This window comes from Rhincodon typus, chromosome 14, assembly GCF_021869965.1.
Source record: "Rhincodon typus isolate 14 chromosome 14, sRhiTyp1.1, whole genome shotgun sequence".
NCBI classification, from domain to species: Eukaryota; Metazoa; Chordata; class Chondrichthyes; order Orectolobiformes; family Rhincodontidae; genus Rhincodon; species Rhincodon typus.
The window spans coordinates 24,636,580-24,655,170 of record NC_063345.1 but is presented as its reverse complement, the minus strand read 5'-3'; the positions used below and the strand labels follow the sequence as shown (position 1 = coordinate 24,655,170).

At 38.9% G+C, this 18,591-nt stretch overlaps 1 protein-coding gene across 1 annotated transcript in view; it reads left to right on the top strand.

Annotated features, from left to right (window-relative positions):
• Positions 1-2,634: 2,634 nt before the first annotated feature.
• LOC109931352 (cysteine-rich hydrophobic domain-containing protein 1) overlaps positions 2,635-18,591 on the top strand; it is a 34,221-nt gene continuing 18,264 nt past the window's right edge. The window contains exons 1-3 of the mRNA XM_048605410.1: positions 2,635-2,653; positions 3,438-3,492; positions 11,508-11,663. Coding sequence (XP_048461367.1) covers positions 11,529-11,663 — 135 coding nt within the window. The 5' untranslated portion in view covers positions 2,635-2,653; positions 3,438-3,492; positions 11,508-11,528. The remainder of the gene's footprint in view (positions 2,654-3,437; positions 3,493-11,507; positions 11,664-18,591) is intronic.

Here is an 18,591-nt window from a genome sequence, read left to right as displayed (position 1 = left end):
TGGCCTGCTGTGTTCATCCAGCTCTACACTTTGTTGTCTCTATCTCTATACTAGCAGATGGGTTGTATTCAGAACACCGTTTCTTTTGGCAAAACTGATCTTTCAGTGATCATAGTTAGCAATTATTTGTCTTAAAAGCAATACATGGAGGGGACAGTACACAGTTGATTTGCATTTTGTGTATAGTTGAAAATAATATCTTGCTATAATGGATGAACTAAAGTAAATCTGTCCTGACATTTTAGCTGTACTGATTTTGGCTTTTTGCAAAATACCTTGCTACACTCAAGGCATTAACTCGTCTGATCTCCCAACAGGTTCTGATTCACCTGCTATGTATTTCCAGCACTTTTTATTTCAAGTTCTGAGCATCCTGGGATGTGCAGAAGGGAAACTGAGTTTTGCTGTAATGCCTTCAGATTCAGCCTACTGGTTGAAGAGCATTGATGTAATCATGGAAGTAATGTCATAGAAGCACAGAATCCCTCAAGTGTGAAAGCAGGCTATTCGGCTCATCGAGTCCAGTCTGACCCTCCTGAGGAGCACCCACCCAGACCCAACCCCATACTCCTATCCCTTTAACACAGCTATTCCCATGGATATTCTGCCTAACCTACATATTCCTGGTTACTATAGGTAATTTTATCATGGCCAATCCACCTAACCTGCACAGTGGGAGGAAACTGGATACCTAGAGGAAACCCACGCAGACTCTGGGAGAATATCTGTGTGGAGTTTGCACATTGGAGGGTGGAATTAAACCCAGGTCCCTGGCACTGTGAGGCAGCAGTGCTAACCATTGAACCATCCTGCTGTGCTAAGTTGATGAAAAAGAATATCGCCTGAGGAGAAAATAAAATGGAGAAATTTTGATATTGCGTAACACATGTAAATTTGAATTTTGTTTCTAGAGGACATAAAAATATCCTATTATTTGACAAGCTTTTATCATGTAATTATTTACTTGTGCTACAGTATCAACCTTCCCTGAGCTGCAAAATCAGTTTGTGCTTGCTAGAATTGCTATTGTGTCCAGTTTACCTTTCAATTAGTGTGCAGCATTAAATTGCTAGTTGATAAGGTGATCAGTTGGCTAGATTGAATATTGCTTTCCCATTGAGAAACAGCCGATTGGATAGATGAAGTATCTTGTTTGTTTGGCGTGTATAGTCTATAATAGCTTTGTGATTATTTATACTTGGTTTTATTTTGCCATTGGCAAGAAAAATGTTCCGCAATACATTGTAATCTGTGAAATCTAGCAGGTGGACTGAATACCTCTTGCGTTTTTCTTCATTGGGTAGCAGAAAATTGGAAAGGACATCTCTGGTTTCAGAATTATGTCAGTTAGTATCTATTTTATCACAATCTAACAGAGCACCATTGAAATAATCCTTGAAACAGAAAGAGGAACGGCCGTCACTGCATTTCAAGGCTTTCAGATCTGTAAGATATCTGCCAGTAGCTTCAGTTGGCAGCAGTATTACATTTTTGCTGCAAGTTAGACTTAAAATGGCACAGTAAATGGTAATACTAAGTCATCACTGCAAACTTTAAAGCTCACGTCAATTTCCTCTTCCAGTTAGCAATGTTTATTTTAACTAATAGTGGCTGGACATCAAGTAAATTTAAGTTTTTATGGTATGTAATTTCTCTAAATTTTCTGCATGCGTTTTGAAATGCTGTGGAACTTGAAGTGTCTAAACCTTCATTCAGGAAAAGAAATTCTGGACTATTTGAGGACTATTTGTATATTTTCACATTTCTTGCCTCTCCCTACCTATTGTATGTGTGAAAACAAAGATGTAAGTGACTTAAGTAATTTCTGATATGTGCACTACTATTGATGGCAGCGTGGTGATGAAGTGAAATATTATGCCTCTCATCATCTGAAGTCAGGTTAGCAAATGGCAAAGGCAGGGTTAAGCATTTCAGCAGCTGATGGAGACTGTTACAATGGTAGGAGTAATTGATCATGATGATGGAAGGAGTATGGAGCTAGAAGCTGAGCTGAGGGTGACACAAAATTCCAAAGTTGAACAGTCTGTTTCATCTTGATAGTAATCATGGTAAGGGATTGAGTTGATGGTTAGGGAATGAAGGTTGTTGAAAAGACCAAATTCATTGACTTTAGTCTTCCCAATTTATAAATGAAGGAAATATCTGTTTTTCCAAGGCCAGATATTAGATAAGCACTGATCAGTTGGAGTCAGGAGAGAGAAAGCTGGGTGTCAATAATGGAAAACAGGTGCTGAATTTCAGTGATGTCACTGAGGTGCAGCAGGGAAAGAAGTGTTAAGAGTAATAAGTGTACCACCCTCCAGCAAGTTGGTTATCAGCTACCTATTAGATGGCTGAGCAGTGAAATATGGAGGCTTTGCTAAGCTCGGCTTCTTTTAATTCCATTCCTAAAAGAAGGGAAAAATACAGTGCACACCCTGACTTTCTGCTGAGCTTTTGAGAGCTTGGGAACGTAATTGCAGGGATAGATGACAATTTCTTTAATTGCTTTTCTTTAGTTTTTTTTTTAGAAATGTGTATCTTTTTTGTTGTGTTGGAATCTCGTCAAACTCTGGATTATAGGATTTTATTTCTATTTTCCAGTACTACCTGTAACTTGATATGTTATTGAACTTGCTATTTATAGTAAACAGTGAGTTATGATCCTTGCTAATATTTTGTATTTGTGTGCACTCCATTCTGAGATGGAAAGAATTTTATTTGAGTGAGTCAGGAAATATTTTCATCTGTCCCATTTTTGTGTATTGTGAAATCTTGCTGCAAGATCAAATGACATTTGTCAGCTTTGATTTCTCATACTTGAAACATCTAGGAGTTGTTTTGATGCACTGTACTTGCTTAGGATCCCCTTTTCAATGACTATGCAATAAACCAGGTATTCTTAGATAGGAGCTGTTAATGTTCCTTTTTAGGGAAATGTTCCCAATTTTAAAATGCAGGCTTGAAATTATCATCCCCGAAATTTTTTTATTTAAATATGTTAGCTGGGTCCTGGGTGTTCTATCTGCCATTACTCTGAAACCAGAATGAATATTTGGAGGTAGCCACCATAACTTAGTCAGGACGAAGGAGCAGCACTCTGAAAGCTTGTGACTTCAGATAAACTTGTTGGACTATTACCTGGTGTCATGTGACTTCTGACTTTGTCTACCCCCAGTCCAACTCGGACACCTCCACATCGTGGACTAATGGTGTTTATACTGGATCTTTGGATCGTCCATGGAAAAGCTTCAATTGTTATGGAAATTCCTTGTTTTGAAAATATTACATCCGGCAAAATTTGGATTTTTTTAAAAAAAGGAATAATCGTGAACCCTTGAATTGTACTTGCCCAGTAACATATTTGCCATAAAATCTCACTCTCTCTCTTCTCCTTGAATAAGCAACATTTAAACATTTCTTTGTTTCTTCCTAAGGTTTGGCCTCAGCAACAAATTTGATCCAGAATTTCCCTCAGTGCTTACAGGGAAGGTGAGTAGTTGTTTAAAACTGATTTCTGTCTTCCTGCCCCTACCCCCACCCCCCCAGCTTGGTATCTTGCTTGATCTAGTTTCTCTTAATTTCATTGGGTTTGTCCTGCTGAATAGCTTAAATTAATACTGAGGATTTTCAGAAAATACTTCAGCAAGATAAGGTAGATAGCATGAAGTATATTGAGTCAAGGTTAATTATTTACTGACAGTACGTATTATTAAGGTCTTCTAAGGGTTAAATTTGTATATCTTATTTTGTAACAGCAACTGAACTAAGATCATGAAGCCTTTAGTCCCTTTTTAAGCTTTGTGGCCCCTTAGTTACCCTCTCTTTCAAGTATGAAAATTGTCATCTTGTTCAATGCCTCTGCCATTTGCTTATTCTTAATTGTAATTACATCTGCCTCTGCTTTTAAAAGACCAACAGTTACTTCACCTTCTCTCCTTTTTTAAATCTATTTACAAAAGCTCTTACAAATGATTTTATTTTCCTGATTTGTATACTCCTGTGGTTTTTTTTCCCCCTTTTTTTATATCAACATTTTGGTTGCCCTTTGCTTATTTCTAAAACGCCTAATCCTTTGCCTTGCTGCTATTCATGGTGACATTTTGTAAGCTTATTTTAAGCCAATAGTGATAGTGTCTTACAGCACAGAAATGAACCCTTCAGTCCAATCGGTCCATGCCAACCGTAATCCCAAACTAAACTAGTCCCACCTGCCTGTGCCTGGCCTATGTCTGTCCAAACATCTCTCTTTCATGTACTTATCCAAATGTCACTTTAAATGTAACTGTACCTTCATCCACCACTTCCTCTTGAGGTTCATTCCTCACGTGAACCACTCTGTACCTTTTTTTAAAAAAAAAAGTTGCCCCTTGTGTCTTTTTAAAATCTTCCTCCCCTCACCTTAGAAAGATATACTATCTGATCTTGAAATACCCTACCCTAGGGAAAAGACGCCTGCCATTCATGGTGACTATACCCCTTTATGATTTAATAAAGCTCCCTAAGGTCACCTGTCAACCTCCTACACTTCAGTGAAAAAAGTCCCAGCCTATCCCGCCTCTCCTTTGTAGCTCAAACCCTCCATTCCCAGCAACATCCTGGTAAATCTCTTCTGAACCTGTCCAGCTTAATAATATCCTTCCTATAATGGGTGACCAGAACAGGAAATAGTATTCCTGCCATAGATCTTTTTCAGAGTTTTAATTGCTTGTTCATTTACCACCACACATTAAGCTTATTTATTCAATCACCCTTAACCAGCTGTCCCTCATACCTATGAAATTGGTTATATTTATTTTTGTTGAACTGGAGTATGCTGCTTTCAAACTGAATTCAGAACTCAGTTGCACTATGATCACTTGTTACCAGAGCATCTTTTATCAAAAGAGTATTAACTAACCCAGTCTCGTTGCACAAAAGTTGTTCCAAACTACCTTTTATTCTTCGGTCCTGCAATGCTTTATTTTTGGAAAGAATCAGAAAAATATGCAACCAGTTCCTCTTGCATATTATCTGTGTCACTTTGATTTTAACTCGTTCATCTAGAGATTAAAGTACTCTGATTATTGGACACCATTTCTGAAGTGTTTTGATTTTTGCATAATGTTCGAACTGCATTGATTGAGGTGTAAAGCACATTTGATTCTCACTTGAATGGGAATTCTTTGTATAAACATTGGTTTGCTTTTCTGAAATATTTCACCACCTCTTCCTTCCTCAGAACATATGAATTTGGAGCAAAAGTCGACCATTCAACCCCTTGAACCTGCTCTGCCATTCAATAATATCATGGCTGATCCATTTGTGTTTTGTATTCCACACTCCCATCTACCCCAAAAACCCTTGAGTTCCCTACTTGACAAGAATCTATCTATGTGTTAAAATTATTCAATGGCCCTGTCTCCTCCACAACCTGAGACACAGTTCCACAGTTCCACAGTTCCACAGTTCCAAAGTTGCAAAACCCTCAAAGAAAAATCTATCCTCGCTGGCCTGAAAAAATGACCCATAACTTTAAAACAATGCCCTCTAGTTCTGGCCTGAGCCACAAGAGGAAAAATCCTTCCCACGTCTGAGATAGGAAGAACTGCAGATGCTGGAGTAAGAGATAACGTGTGGAGCTGGAGAAACACAGCAGGCCACACAGCATCAGAGCAGCAGGCAAGTTGACATTTTGGGTCGGGACTTCTGAAGAAGAGTGTTCCTCCAGCTCCACACTGTGTTATCCTTCCCACGTTCACTTTGTTAAGACCGATCTTCACTCAAGTTGAGATAACCAAGGTGTAGAGCTGGATGAACACAGCAGACCAGCAGCATCAGAGGAGCAGGAAGGCTGACGTTTCGGGCCTAGACCCTTATCACTCAAGTTGAGAAGACTTGACTGAAAGCTCAGCTTGTCCAACCTATCCTCAAAGGATAACCCACTTATTCCAGGTATCAATCCAGAATTCCTCTCTGCAATGCTTCCAATGCATTTACATCCATCCTTAAATAAGGAGACCAAAACTGCACACAGTAATTGAGATGTGGTCTTGCCAATACCTTGGATAACTGAAGCATAATATTAATCCCAAAGAAGAGCCCTATCAGACTCTCAATATTACTTTTATTCCTGTCTCCACAGATGGTGATGTCAGGCCTGCTGCATTTCTCTAGCTTTCTGTTTTTAATTATTTTCATGTAATAAATACTTGTAATAATTAGCATCTCATTACATTTCTGGATTGCATGCTGTATTTGCGTACTAATATTTTGAGATTTGTACACCAAAACACCTAAATCCCTCTGCGTTCAGGAGTCTAGTTGCTCTCCATTTAAGTAAAGCTCTGCTGTTTTATTCTTCCTGACAAGGTGAACAATTTCACGCTTTCCAGCATTATACTCTTATCTGCTAATTTTTACCACCCCTTTCAACCTATCTTAATGCTTCCTTGTATCATCTTCACAACATAATTTCCTGTCCAACTTGATGTTATCTGCAACTCCTAGCTACCACACCTTCACTCCATCATCTAAGTCATTGATTTAATTTGTAAAAGATTTCAGCCCAGCATACACTCCAGTAGGACTTCACTCATCACGTCCTACCAATCAGACAAAGATCCAATTATGCATACTGTGTTGTCTGCCAAACAACCAATCCCATAGCTTTGTAATGCGTTATCCTCTCCATTAGCACTTTTTTTTGCGTTATTTTTTGATGTGGCATTTTTATCAAACGTCTTCTGTAAATCTAAGTATAATGTGTCTACAGGCTCCCCTTTATACACAGCGCATGTTTCACCTTTTAAGGAACTTGAAATAAATTGGTTAAATATGATTTCCCTTTAAAATCCTGCTAATGCTTCCTGATTACCTTTTTATGTTTAAGTGCACAGCTATAATCCCTTTAATGATCAATTCTAAATCCTCCCCGTGATCCACATCCAGCTATGTGGTCTATAGTTTTCTGCCTCCTTCCCTTCTTGAGTAGAAGAGAGTTATATTTGCTACTTTCCAGTCCGGCACCTTTCTTGAGCCTAGAGGCAGATTAATATCAACACGTAGTTCACTACCAGCTCATTAACCACCTTTCAGACTCTAGGAAAAAGTCTACCTGGACGTGAAAAATTTTCAGATTGCAGATTCTTCAGTTTGCTTAGTGCCACTTCTCTGGTGACTGAAACTTAGTAAAATTACACTGTCCCTTCCATTTCAAATCTAGAGCTATTACACGGAGTTCCGCTATAAAGCGATAGTTGCATTCTTGTTCAAGTTGTAGAAAATCTCGCTATAGAAATAACAGGGCTGATGGGAAAAGTGGAATTAGGGGCAGACCACCAAAAAAATCACTCCATTTCACTCAAATCACTCAATAGCCTAACACAAAGGATAGCACAATTTGAATAAATGTTTAATTCATATCTAATAATGAAATAAAAGTAAATTTAACACCTCTTCTTGAAAAAAAAATGTCAAGATAACTTGATGGGGGAGGTTTTGAGGTTGCTTTGTTGTTAATGCAGGGACTGAGGGTCGTCATCATCATCACCTTCGGGTGCAGTTGTGGTTGCAGGGTTAGGGCAAAAAAAATAGATAATCCAGAAGTGGATGGCTGTGGTTCATTGTCTTCTGACTGTTTCTTGGGGGTTGTCTTAAAAACAACATCCAGTTTTTGCTGCTTTGCCCTTTGTCTTTCATGAAGAAGCTGTTCATGGAGAGCTAAGTAAGATCTTATTCCATGAGCTGCTATCCTGCTGCGTTCTGCATTGTAATCATTGTCCGCTGCAAGTGCTTTTCAATTTTCTTCAGGATAGAAGATAAAACAGAAGTGGATAGTTCTCGTGGTGCTGCATCCTGGATTTTATCTTCTTCTACCAATTTCCACTTCCCCCTCAGTGACAAATTGTTGTAGATCAGCTGTAGAGAGATCTTTACACTGGGACTCAAGTATCCTCAATCTCCACTTCTCCAAATCCAACTTGCTTTGTAACATCAACACAATGTTCTTGGATTCATCAGAGGAGCTCCCAAGAATCAAAATATTAACATCTTGAAAAATCTGGGAGCAATGTCTGCTAAACTGCATGCAAGGAGTCCTTACTAACATCACCCCAGGCCTCCATGATAATGTCAATTGCATTCTTCATGTTAAAGCTTTTCCAAAAATTGAAGAACACTGTCTTTATCCCCTAATAGCACATTATCCAGAATGAGGAGAATCTTGAAATCCATTTTTTTCCCTGCTAAACTTTCTAAAAACATCTTCCAAAACATCAACAATAAGGTCACCAATGGAATCGTGTTATAGCCAACACAAGTTCATGTTGTAGAAATAGCATTCCCTTATTCATCAGTTGTGTTATAGCCAATTCGTATTGCTGGGACATAACTTATAGCAGAACCCCCTGTACCGGAAAAGTATCCTGTGTAGTGAAGACCAGCAAAATGTTTGTTTGTTCATTTCGTTTATTTCCCAATTGTCTACTAATAACTTTTTTCTCACTCTAGAATCATAAATTTATACAATACAGAAGAGGCCCTTCAGCCCATCTGCACCAACAGAAAAAACTATTGTAAATCTACACTATTCCCACTTTCCAGCACTTGGCTTATGGCACTGAATGTTATGACATTTCAAATGATCTTTCAAGAAATCCCCACCACCCTATAGGTGAAAAGTTTTTTTTTTCCTCAAATCCCTTCTAAACATTCTGCCTTTCTTTATTATGACCTCTTGTAATTGACCCTTCAACTAAGAGGAACAGCTGATTCCTATCCACTGTATCCATGGTCCTCATAATCTTGTATACCTTGATCAGGTATATTGGGACTCCTGGGTATGGAGTAATCATAAAAGGCTATTGTGGCACTCATGTTTCCAAAGCAATTTTATTAAATTGTTCATTACAGCTAGGATTTGAAATTCATTGATACACCGGATGTGAAGTAGTACTTTTCTTTTCAAGAGTGTACCTTTATCAGGGGAGACGGAAGGCAGAAGAGAGGGGAAGGTATTTTTGAGACCCCGATGTCTGAGGTGTGTTAGTTTGAATTTGGCAATAAGAGTATCATAACACATTTTCACTATTAAAAAGTTTAAAATATTTAAATGAAGCTGAAATCCGGTTTGATCCGGTATAAAGTTGTCATGGTTAGAAATTAAAATGTACTTATCACAAGATAAATGACAACAATATGCTGGTTAATTTAGTTCCAGATTCTGACTACAAGACTATATAACAAGTATTCCTTCAAGTTGTTTTATTTTAGTAACAGATGTTTATCAACTTCAAATTTAGAGTAGATGATGCTGCTTCAAGCATGAAAAATGCAACAACACAGGACTTTGAGCCCAGTTGTAATTGAGAGAATTCAAGCACAGTCGTTTTGCAGATTATGGCCTAATTTATTCTAATTCTGCACGAAAGGACTAATAAAGGAATTGGGAGACTTATTCATTCTCATTTTGCAAGATCTGTTTATGTATATTTCTAACTTAGATGATTAGGCACACTTTACTAATACCTGATACCTGCTGTGCATGTTCATTTTTGTTCAACCATGTTCCTTTTATTGCCTTTTCCATAGCATTGGTTTTATGGCTTTGCTGTTAACAAATCCTTGCAGAATTCTATTCTTGACTTGTATATCTTCTCTTTACCCTGCATCTACCTCCACCCCCTCACAAATAAGCAGGATTAAAAGTGTAGTGTAGTCACTTGTGGTGTCGTACGTAGCTCCAGGGGACATGCTGGATGAGTAAATCCTACTATATCCAGGAAGAAAGGAAGCTTCCTACTCTAAATCTGCAACAAAGAAAGAGCCTGTGGAGAGGTGGTTGTGCTTTGCAGAGAAGTGTAAGCAATAAACAAGTGAGTTGCATTGTGACTGTACCTGACAGTTGATAGATTAGAGGGCTTTCTTATTATGATTGAAGAGGTATGGTTAGCCTGCTGGGCTTTGCCAGTCTTTTCACTATTTGTGAAGTGTTTTTGCATCCTGTCGTAAAATGTTACAACCATGTTTTATTGGTAGGACCAATATAAAGCTAAGAGGAAGTAAGAGTCATTTGCAGTGTGGGAAGCATGCCTTACTGACCAGTAGCTGGATGCCAATTTGCATTTTTCTTATGGCAATACCTGGGTTATGGTTTGCAACAGAAATATATTGCTAGAGGTAATGATTCAAATGTTTTCTTCTGACATTTGATGACATTTGAAAATATACAACTTTATGGATCCTCCCTGTAAGAATGTCGTATGCAAGTCATACAAAAAAGGAATGCATTTGATTATGGGGTTTCTGTTAAAGTTAAAGCCACAAACTGCTGTCTGCCAGTATTGAAATAAGTATTGAATAACTTTGAGGACTATGTATGCATAGAGCATGCACATCCAGCTGAAATAACGCTTATTGAGCTTGATCTTAAGTGCATCTTGTAATTGTTACTTGGCCCATAATCTGAAATTGCTTTCTTGACTAAAAGTACTTGTAATTGAAAATTGCTCAAATATACTTTGATTAGAAATTTTAAGCCAAATAGTAAATCTTTGAAAGAGGGGAAAAATACAAAGACAAATTGCAAGTAGTTTCGCAAGTAATTCAATTTATTTTCAGTTACTCTGTAGCACACTGTTTACTTCATTATTAACATTTGAGTTTGGTAACATTTTTTAAATCCTGTAAATCTTTCCTCCTCAGATGCATCTGTACCTATTGATAGATTTGACTATTTTATTGCCTAATTTTCAAAATCTATAATACCTCCCAAAACTCACTGATACAATTAATAATTGACGTCTTCCACATTTCTTCTATTTGTTAATATTGTGTGACCTTTCAGAAGGTGCATTGGAACTTCAGTTGAGTTTCTTAGAGTCTTCGCAAGACTTCTAAAAATTGCTGTTAATTATCAATAAAACTGGCTGCTGTTGTAAAGAAAGGTGATTTGGACAAAAAAAAACTTGCATTCCTAAATCCTAACATTGTAAATGTCAAACAGTTGATGATTATTGTAGAAATTCATCCACGATTCCAATAAACCAAATGTAGAAAAGGGAAATCAAATTGAAAATTGTCACATGCTCTTTACACTTCAAAAAACAGGAAATAAAAAAAGGAAAGTGGACTAAATTTAAGGATTAAGATTCTTAAATACAATATTTTGGCACTGTTTTGCTTTGATTTCACATTATTGTTAAATAGCAACTTCAGAAAATTGGAAATGTTTGTAACATGAGCACAGCAACATCCTAGTTTCATTTGCAGATATTGGAGCAAATTACCCGATTTGAACTTTGAAAGTAATCCCTGGTTGTCTCACTCTTTACACTGTACGTGACTGGATACTCAATTGCATAAACCCTTCAGTTTGATCCCACGTCACTATTTAATCAGTTCCACTTCATTTGTCAAATAACTGTTTCTACTTATTCTTGAAGTTGACTTGAAATCTATTTTTGCTCTAGATAAACATTATTATGTGCCTTTTTTTTTTCTTTTTTATTTGTTTCTTTTTGCTCTAGGTGGCTCCAGAGGAGTACAAGATGAGCATTGGTCGGGTAAATGGATGTTTAAAGAAAAATCTTCCCATCAATGTGAAGTGGCTTCTGTGTGGTTGTCTATGTTGCTGTTGCACTTTGGGTTGCAGTCTGTGGCCTGTCATCTGTCTCAACAAAAGAGTAAGTATTTAATTTCAATCTTCCACAAGTTACACAATTTGTATGCATCAAATAAATGGTTGTAATGGCAGCTGTTTGAAAATTTAGAATTAGAGCTAGCTAATGCTGAAACGAATTCTTCGTAAATCATCTCATGAAGATTCACAAAAACTCATTCTCACTAAGACATTTAGCTTCTTGCTGTTATGCAAGTACTATAGGAAGTGGTTCGGAGATAGCAAGAACTGCAGACCCTGGAGTCAGTTGCTACAGGGTGGAGCTGGAGGAACACACCAGGTCAGGCAGCATCGGAGGAGCAGGAGAGCTGACGTTTCGGGCCAAGACCCTTCATGAGATTAATTTTCCTGTCCTTTATTCAGAGGGGCTGAAACCAGCTAAAGCACATTGGGTAATATTTAATGCACTCTCTTCTGGCTATAATTAGCCAAGTTTTAACAGAAGATTGCAAAATGCAGGCCTGGGCTTAAACATCTTGATGCATTTTCTATAGTACTCTTGAAGTAGCAATGCATTCCAAAGCACTCAGCAATAACATTTTACAATAAATATTTGACATGTCTCTGCAAAGGAGACATCAAACTACTTAACCACAACCTTGGTCAAATAGGTAGGTTGATTTCCAGGATCTTGAAGGATGAGTGAGAAATAGTCACAGATGTTTAGGGAGGGAGTTACTGAGGCAAAGCAACTAAGCAGAGCCACGAATAATGGAACCCTTAAAGTGGAATGTGCAATTTGCCAATATTGCAGAAGTGTAGCGATTTCAAAAGTTTATGAAGCTGAAGAAAGTTGGAAGTAAAATGGTATTACCATGGAGGACTTAAAAATTAAGAGCTTGACCAGGAGCCAATATAGGTTATCAAATGAAATAAGTGAGTGGCCCTTTTTACAAATTAAGATATGGGCAGCAAAAGTTTTTAGATGTGCACAAGTTATGTTGGGGGGTCAGATAGAAAGTTGATGGGGAGAGGACCGGAATCGGCAATTTTAGAGGAAAAGAAGACCTGAATGACGCTTTCAACAAGAAATAAGATGCGACAGAATTGAAGCTAGGCAATATTACAAAGGAGGAAATAGACAAACTTGATGATGGAGCATATATGTGGTTAGAAATGCATCACCAGATCAAACAGAACATCCATGATTGTTAATTGTTTGGCTCCGCTTCAGACAGTTCGTTGGAGAGGGATGAAAATGATGACTGGGGAAAGAGGTTTCTGCTGACAAGTTACAGTGGGTTAAATTTAATGTGCTCTTGCAGTTTGGAGGGGTGCAGAGGGCCTCCCTGGCAACTTTTTAGCTGAGGGGAGGGAATCTGCCTTGCACGATTCAATTCAGTCGGTTTCGGTCTTGTCAATATTTTAGTTCAGAAAACGTGCATTTATCCAATACTGGATGTCAGTCAAGACAAATTGGAAGCATTTGGTGAGTTGATGTAAACTTCAATGTGCATATGAAACCTGAGGCTATAGAATCTACTACTATTTCTTATAATCCAATGTCAACATTTTTAAAAGCAGGACCAGATCATCCCCTTAGTGTAGCTAACTATTTTCAAGCTTTCTTTTGTAAAACTCGGGATTTTACTGCAAGATTTGAGATTAAGTTGGAAGTCTTGACCCCATAAATGCAGGAAGTTCACGTGCTGAGTGATTTCACTGGAGGCAGTCTCCTAATTGGCTGCCTCCAGACTTGCCATTCAGCTAAGGATGATATCCTAGAGATATACAGCATAGAAACAGACCCAAAGTCCAATTTGTCCATGCTGACCACATATCCTAAAATTATCTAGTCCCATTTGCCAGCATTTGGCCCATATCCCTGTTAAACCCCTCCTATTCATATATACATCCTTTTAAATGTTGTAATTTGTACCAGCCTCTGCCACTTCCTCTGGCAGCTTATTCCATAAATGCACCACCCTCTGCGTGAAAAAGTTGCGCCTTCGGTCCTATTTCAAACTTTCCCCTCTCACCTTAAACCTATGCCATCTGGTTTTGGACTTCCCACCCCAGGGAAAAGACCTTGTCTATTTACCTATCCATGTCTCTCATGAATTTATATTTTATAAACTCGTCTAAGGTCACTACTCAGCCTCTGATACTCCGGGGAAAATAGCCCCACCCTATTCAGCATCTCCCTATAGCTCACATCTTACAACCCTGGCAACATCCTTTTAAATCTTTTCAGAACCCTATCAAGTTTCACAACATCCTTCCAAAAGCAGGGAGACCAGAATTGCACGCGGTATTCCAATAGTGGACAACCAATGTCCTGTACAGCTGCAAAATGATCTCCCAACTCCTATACTCAATAGGCAATTCCTTATTCATCTGGCAACCCCATCAGGAGAATTGAGCACTAGTGAGGCAGATTAGAGTCCACGAGAGTTCCTCAGCATGAAGACAGTATTGAGTAAGGTTTTTTGAATAAAAACTAGTGGGGAAATGTTTGGGATACAAGGGGGTAGTCTTTCCTTTATGCATTGCCTTCAGAGACGACGCAGCCTCCGTTTGCAGTTGCACTCTGAACTGCTGCAGGAAAACTTAGTCTTATGTGGTGGGTGAGTGGGGTTTGTGTTTTGCCACTGACAAAATGCCACTGGACCTGTGATCACCCCTAATTGAGTCATTAAGTATTTAAATTGGCTGCATGTCTCCATGGAGTGGGTAACCACTTTGGGATGCTAGACAATGGTAGCCAAAACAAAAAAATCTTCTAGGTCACCAGAACCATTTCTAAAATATTTTCTTCCAATAAGGAAGATTTTTAGATAATAGAAAGAGGCCACTTGATCTGTAATGCCAGCTTGGGCTTCTGACAGCTGTAAATTTAGTCCTATTCCCATTGTTTTCCCCACATGTTTGGATTATGTACTGAGGAGGGTGGGTTCCCTGCATTCCAGCATAAATATCATGGACAATCTGGATTGCCCTGTCTTTCAGTTTTTTACAAGTGACAGTTCTTTTAGTATGAGGTAAGACTTCTGTCTGTCTCCAGGCTGTTGACCAATTGGAGACTGGCCGTGCTAGAAGGAATCGTGTCCGTTTTGGTACTGATTATCAATAATTTAATGTTCAGTGATTCACCCGGACATTCAGACACATGAGGATTGCTCTGAAACTAAGCTGTCAGCTCTCAGCAAGACCAGTGTGGAGATGTTATGGGGGACATGTTGTACAGTGGGTTAGAAACTTGGATGTGGAGAAGCAGAATTGTAGCAAAGGGACTCTGCCACAGAGCCTTGACAAAAACCAGCCTCCCCCTGACATCAGACCAGCACCCTGCACAGTTAAACCTACCAGGCTGCATATTGAGCCTTGCTAGCTGTTAAGAAGAGCAACAAGGAGATGAGGGCCATGGTTGGATATCGTCTTGCCTAATTTAAAGCTTCAGTTGGGCTACTGGCCAATGGTGATCATGCCCTGTGGCATCTTCTTATAATTTACAGTGCAGTCACCTGTCTGCCAAAGGCTTACAGGATTCAGTTTCTGTTTTTTTTTTGATGTTTTCAAATATTTATTATTGACCCTGTTAAAGGTATTATCAAGACTGCTTTCACTTTCTGCTAAGGTCATATCTTGCATACCTTTCTTTCGAATAGTTTCCTAGCGACTCTATTCTCTTGATGGTGATCTTTAAATTTGTATTTCATTCAATACTTGCCCATTGGAAATACATCTTCTGTCTTCAGCATAAGATTACAACTCTATTGTACTTTCCTGTAACTTTTTCTGTCTTGCTCAAAGAGCCACAGTTTCTTTAGCTTTTCATATCTACTTGGTAGATCTTTTTTGCTCCCTACCCAGCACTTTGCTGAATTAATTGCCCAAAACTCAACAACACTAAGGCACAGGAGCAGAATTAGGCCACTCAGCCCATCAAGTCTGATCTGCCATTTAATCACGACTGGTCTATTTGTCAACCGCATTCTCCTGCCTGCTCCCCATAACTGTTGATCCCTTTACTAATCAAGAACCTATCTACCTTTGTCTGAAGTGCACTCAATGAGTTGGCCTCTACAGCCCTCTGTAGCAATGAATTCCACAGATCCATCACCGTCTGAAGAAATTCTTCCTTATCTCATCCCTTACTCTGAGGCTGTGCCCCCAGTTCCACACTGTACTGCTAGTCGAAACCTCTTCTCCACATCCACTCTGTCCAGGCTTCTCAGTATTTTGTAAGTTTCAATCAAATCCCCCTCATCCTTCTAAACTCTATCAAATACAGACCCAGAGTGCTGAACAGTTCCTTGTATGACAAGCCCTTTTCTTTGATCGTTCTGAGGAAGGGTCACCGGACCAGAAACGTTAACTCTGTTTTTTCCCTTCACAGATGCTGCTAGACCTGCTCAACTTTTCCAGTAACTTTGTTTTTGTTCCTTTGTTCCAAGGATCATTCTTGTGAACCTCCTGGACCCCTTTGATGCAGGGCCCAAAACTGCTTGCAATATTCCAAATGCAGTCTGACTAGAGCTTAATGCAACCTCGGCAGTACATCCCTAATCTTGTTTTCTAGCCCTCTTGAAATAAATGCTAAAGTTGCATTTGCTTTTCTAACTACCAGCTGAACCTGTCCCTTCAGGCTTCGGATTTCGGAAGCCTTTCCATTTAGAAAATAGTCTACGCCGCTTTTTCCCATCAATGTGCATAACTTTACGCTTTCCAACATTTGTATTCCATCTGCTACTTCTTTGCCCACTATCCAAGTCTAAATCCTCCTGCACCTCCCCACTTCTTCAACACTATCTGTCCTTCTATGTATCTTTGTGTCCTCTGCAAACTTAATCACAATGCCCTCAGTTCTTTTGACCAAAATCATTACTGTATAGTGTGAATAGTTGTGGTCCCAACACTGACTCCACTATCACTGGCTGCCATCCTGAAAGAGACCCTTTTATCTCCACCCTCTTGCCAGTCAGCCAATCCCTTTATCCGTGCCAGTACCTTGTCCCTAAACACTATGGGCTCTTATTTAGCTGCCTCCTATGCAGCGTCTTGTCAAAAGTTTTCTGGAAATCCGAACAGATCATATCCACTGGCCCTCCTTTGCCTAACTTGCTGTTTACCTCCAAAGAATTCTAATCAATTTGTCAGGCATAACCTTCCCTTGGCAAAACAGTGCTGGCTCATTTTTACTACACACTTCCAAGTACTGTGCAAACTCATCCTTCAGAATGGACTCTTAAAGACTGTCTTACTAAAGACTGAGGTCAGGCTAACTGATTTATAATTCCCAGTCTTCTGCCTCCCTTCCTTCTTAAGCAGGGTTGCTATATTAGCCACTTTCCAGTCCTCTGGCAGTCTCCCTGATTCCAGTGATTTCTGAAAGATCCCTACCAATGTCTCCACAATCTCCTCCAGAATCCTGAGGTGTAGTCATCCGGTCCAAAACAATTTAACTAAACTCTGCTTGGTTATTTTACAATTTAAAGCATTACCTCTTTGCTGTTATGCTCTATGTCCTTATAAAAGAAGTTTTAATCTGAAGTTTTATAAATAAGTTATAAAAACTTTGTCCTCCAATTTCTAAGGATTTGTGTTTATGCGCCCCTTAGTAATTCTGCTTGTTTAATCCTTTTAAAAAAATATTGTCACTTCATGTATATTTCTTCTTCCCCCTCAATATGTATAATTGCATACTTCTCAGCATTAGACAGAGTACTGTTTTACATCCTTCCTCCCAAGTTGGGTGGGAATGGCCCTAGGAATCTTCACTATTAACTCTGAATTCCATGAAGTCTCCATGCATCACATCAACCCAGGTCAAGGAACCAGCTGATCACCATGTTGCACTCCTTTCACATCTAATTGATATTCTCCATATTGAATGTCAGTGGGAAAATGCTCTGAGGGAGGTAAGGGCACCTATCACACATTCTTGGGGACATCAGTGTGCATAACCAATGATGCTGCAGCCAATGTAGAAGGTCTAAAGGATCAGCATTGTATTTGATGGTGAAGAAATCAATACTAAGTTACCTACTTCATCTGCTACTTGTCACAGGCTTGCTTATCCACAGTTTTGCCGGCAGAGATGCCACTATTTCTTCTTGTTTTTTAAGAAGATGATATCTTGCCTCCAACATGACAGGATCTTGCCTCGTGTGATGCAACCGCAATGTGAAGTGGTGGGGGGAGAAAAAAGATAGATTTCGCCACAACTTTGTAGGCATAAGTTGCTTCAGCAGTAAAGTTGTGAGCTAGCACAATTTGTGACCTCGTTGAAGAAGATCCAACACTCCATGATCATCATCAAACCAGGAGAACAACCCTGGTGGTCAAAGACCTAACAGGAACAACTGGTATTACTTAGAATGAGGTACTAATCAAGAGAGATTACTAAAATGGTGCCTTTCTGTTAACAATTTCCATTATAAGCTCCTGTTATCTACACTTGCATACGTAGGCATTTTCATTATTTTACATAATCTTTTCGCACTCCGTTATTTCTTCAAAGCTCTCAGATTTGTCAGACATGACTTCCTTTGACAGTTTAAGTATTAATTTTGTCTAATTTGTAGATTTTAGAAACTTACCGACTGTTGACATTAGGTTGATTTTTGTGACGTAAACATTTGTTTTGCACCTGCTGCCTGGAGTAAAATTTGTATAAATTCACAGTTGCCTTTTGTGATGAATCCTGTTTCATTTAGTTAGCTTTCTTCTATTTTTTTCAGCCAAGACCAGGCTGTAATTAAAAAGGGTTAATTTAATCCTTCATACTAGTCAACACAAGAAAATAACCTGGAATAAACTATCCAGGGCCTCAGGCTTGCCAGGCCATTTGATTATGATCATAGTTGATCTTGTACCTCATTTCATTTTCTGCTGGCTTCTCATATTTATTTTCTTCATGCTCAATAATGGAGCATCCACAGATTTCTGGGGTAAATAATTCTGAAGATTCACAACCACCTTTCTTTCCT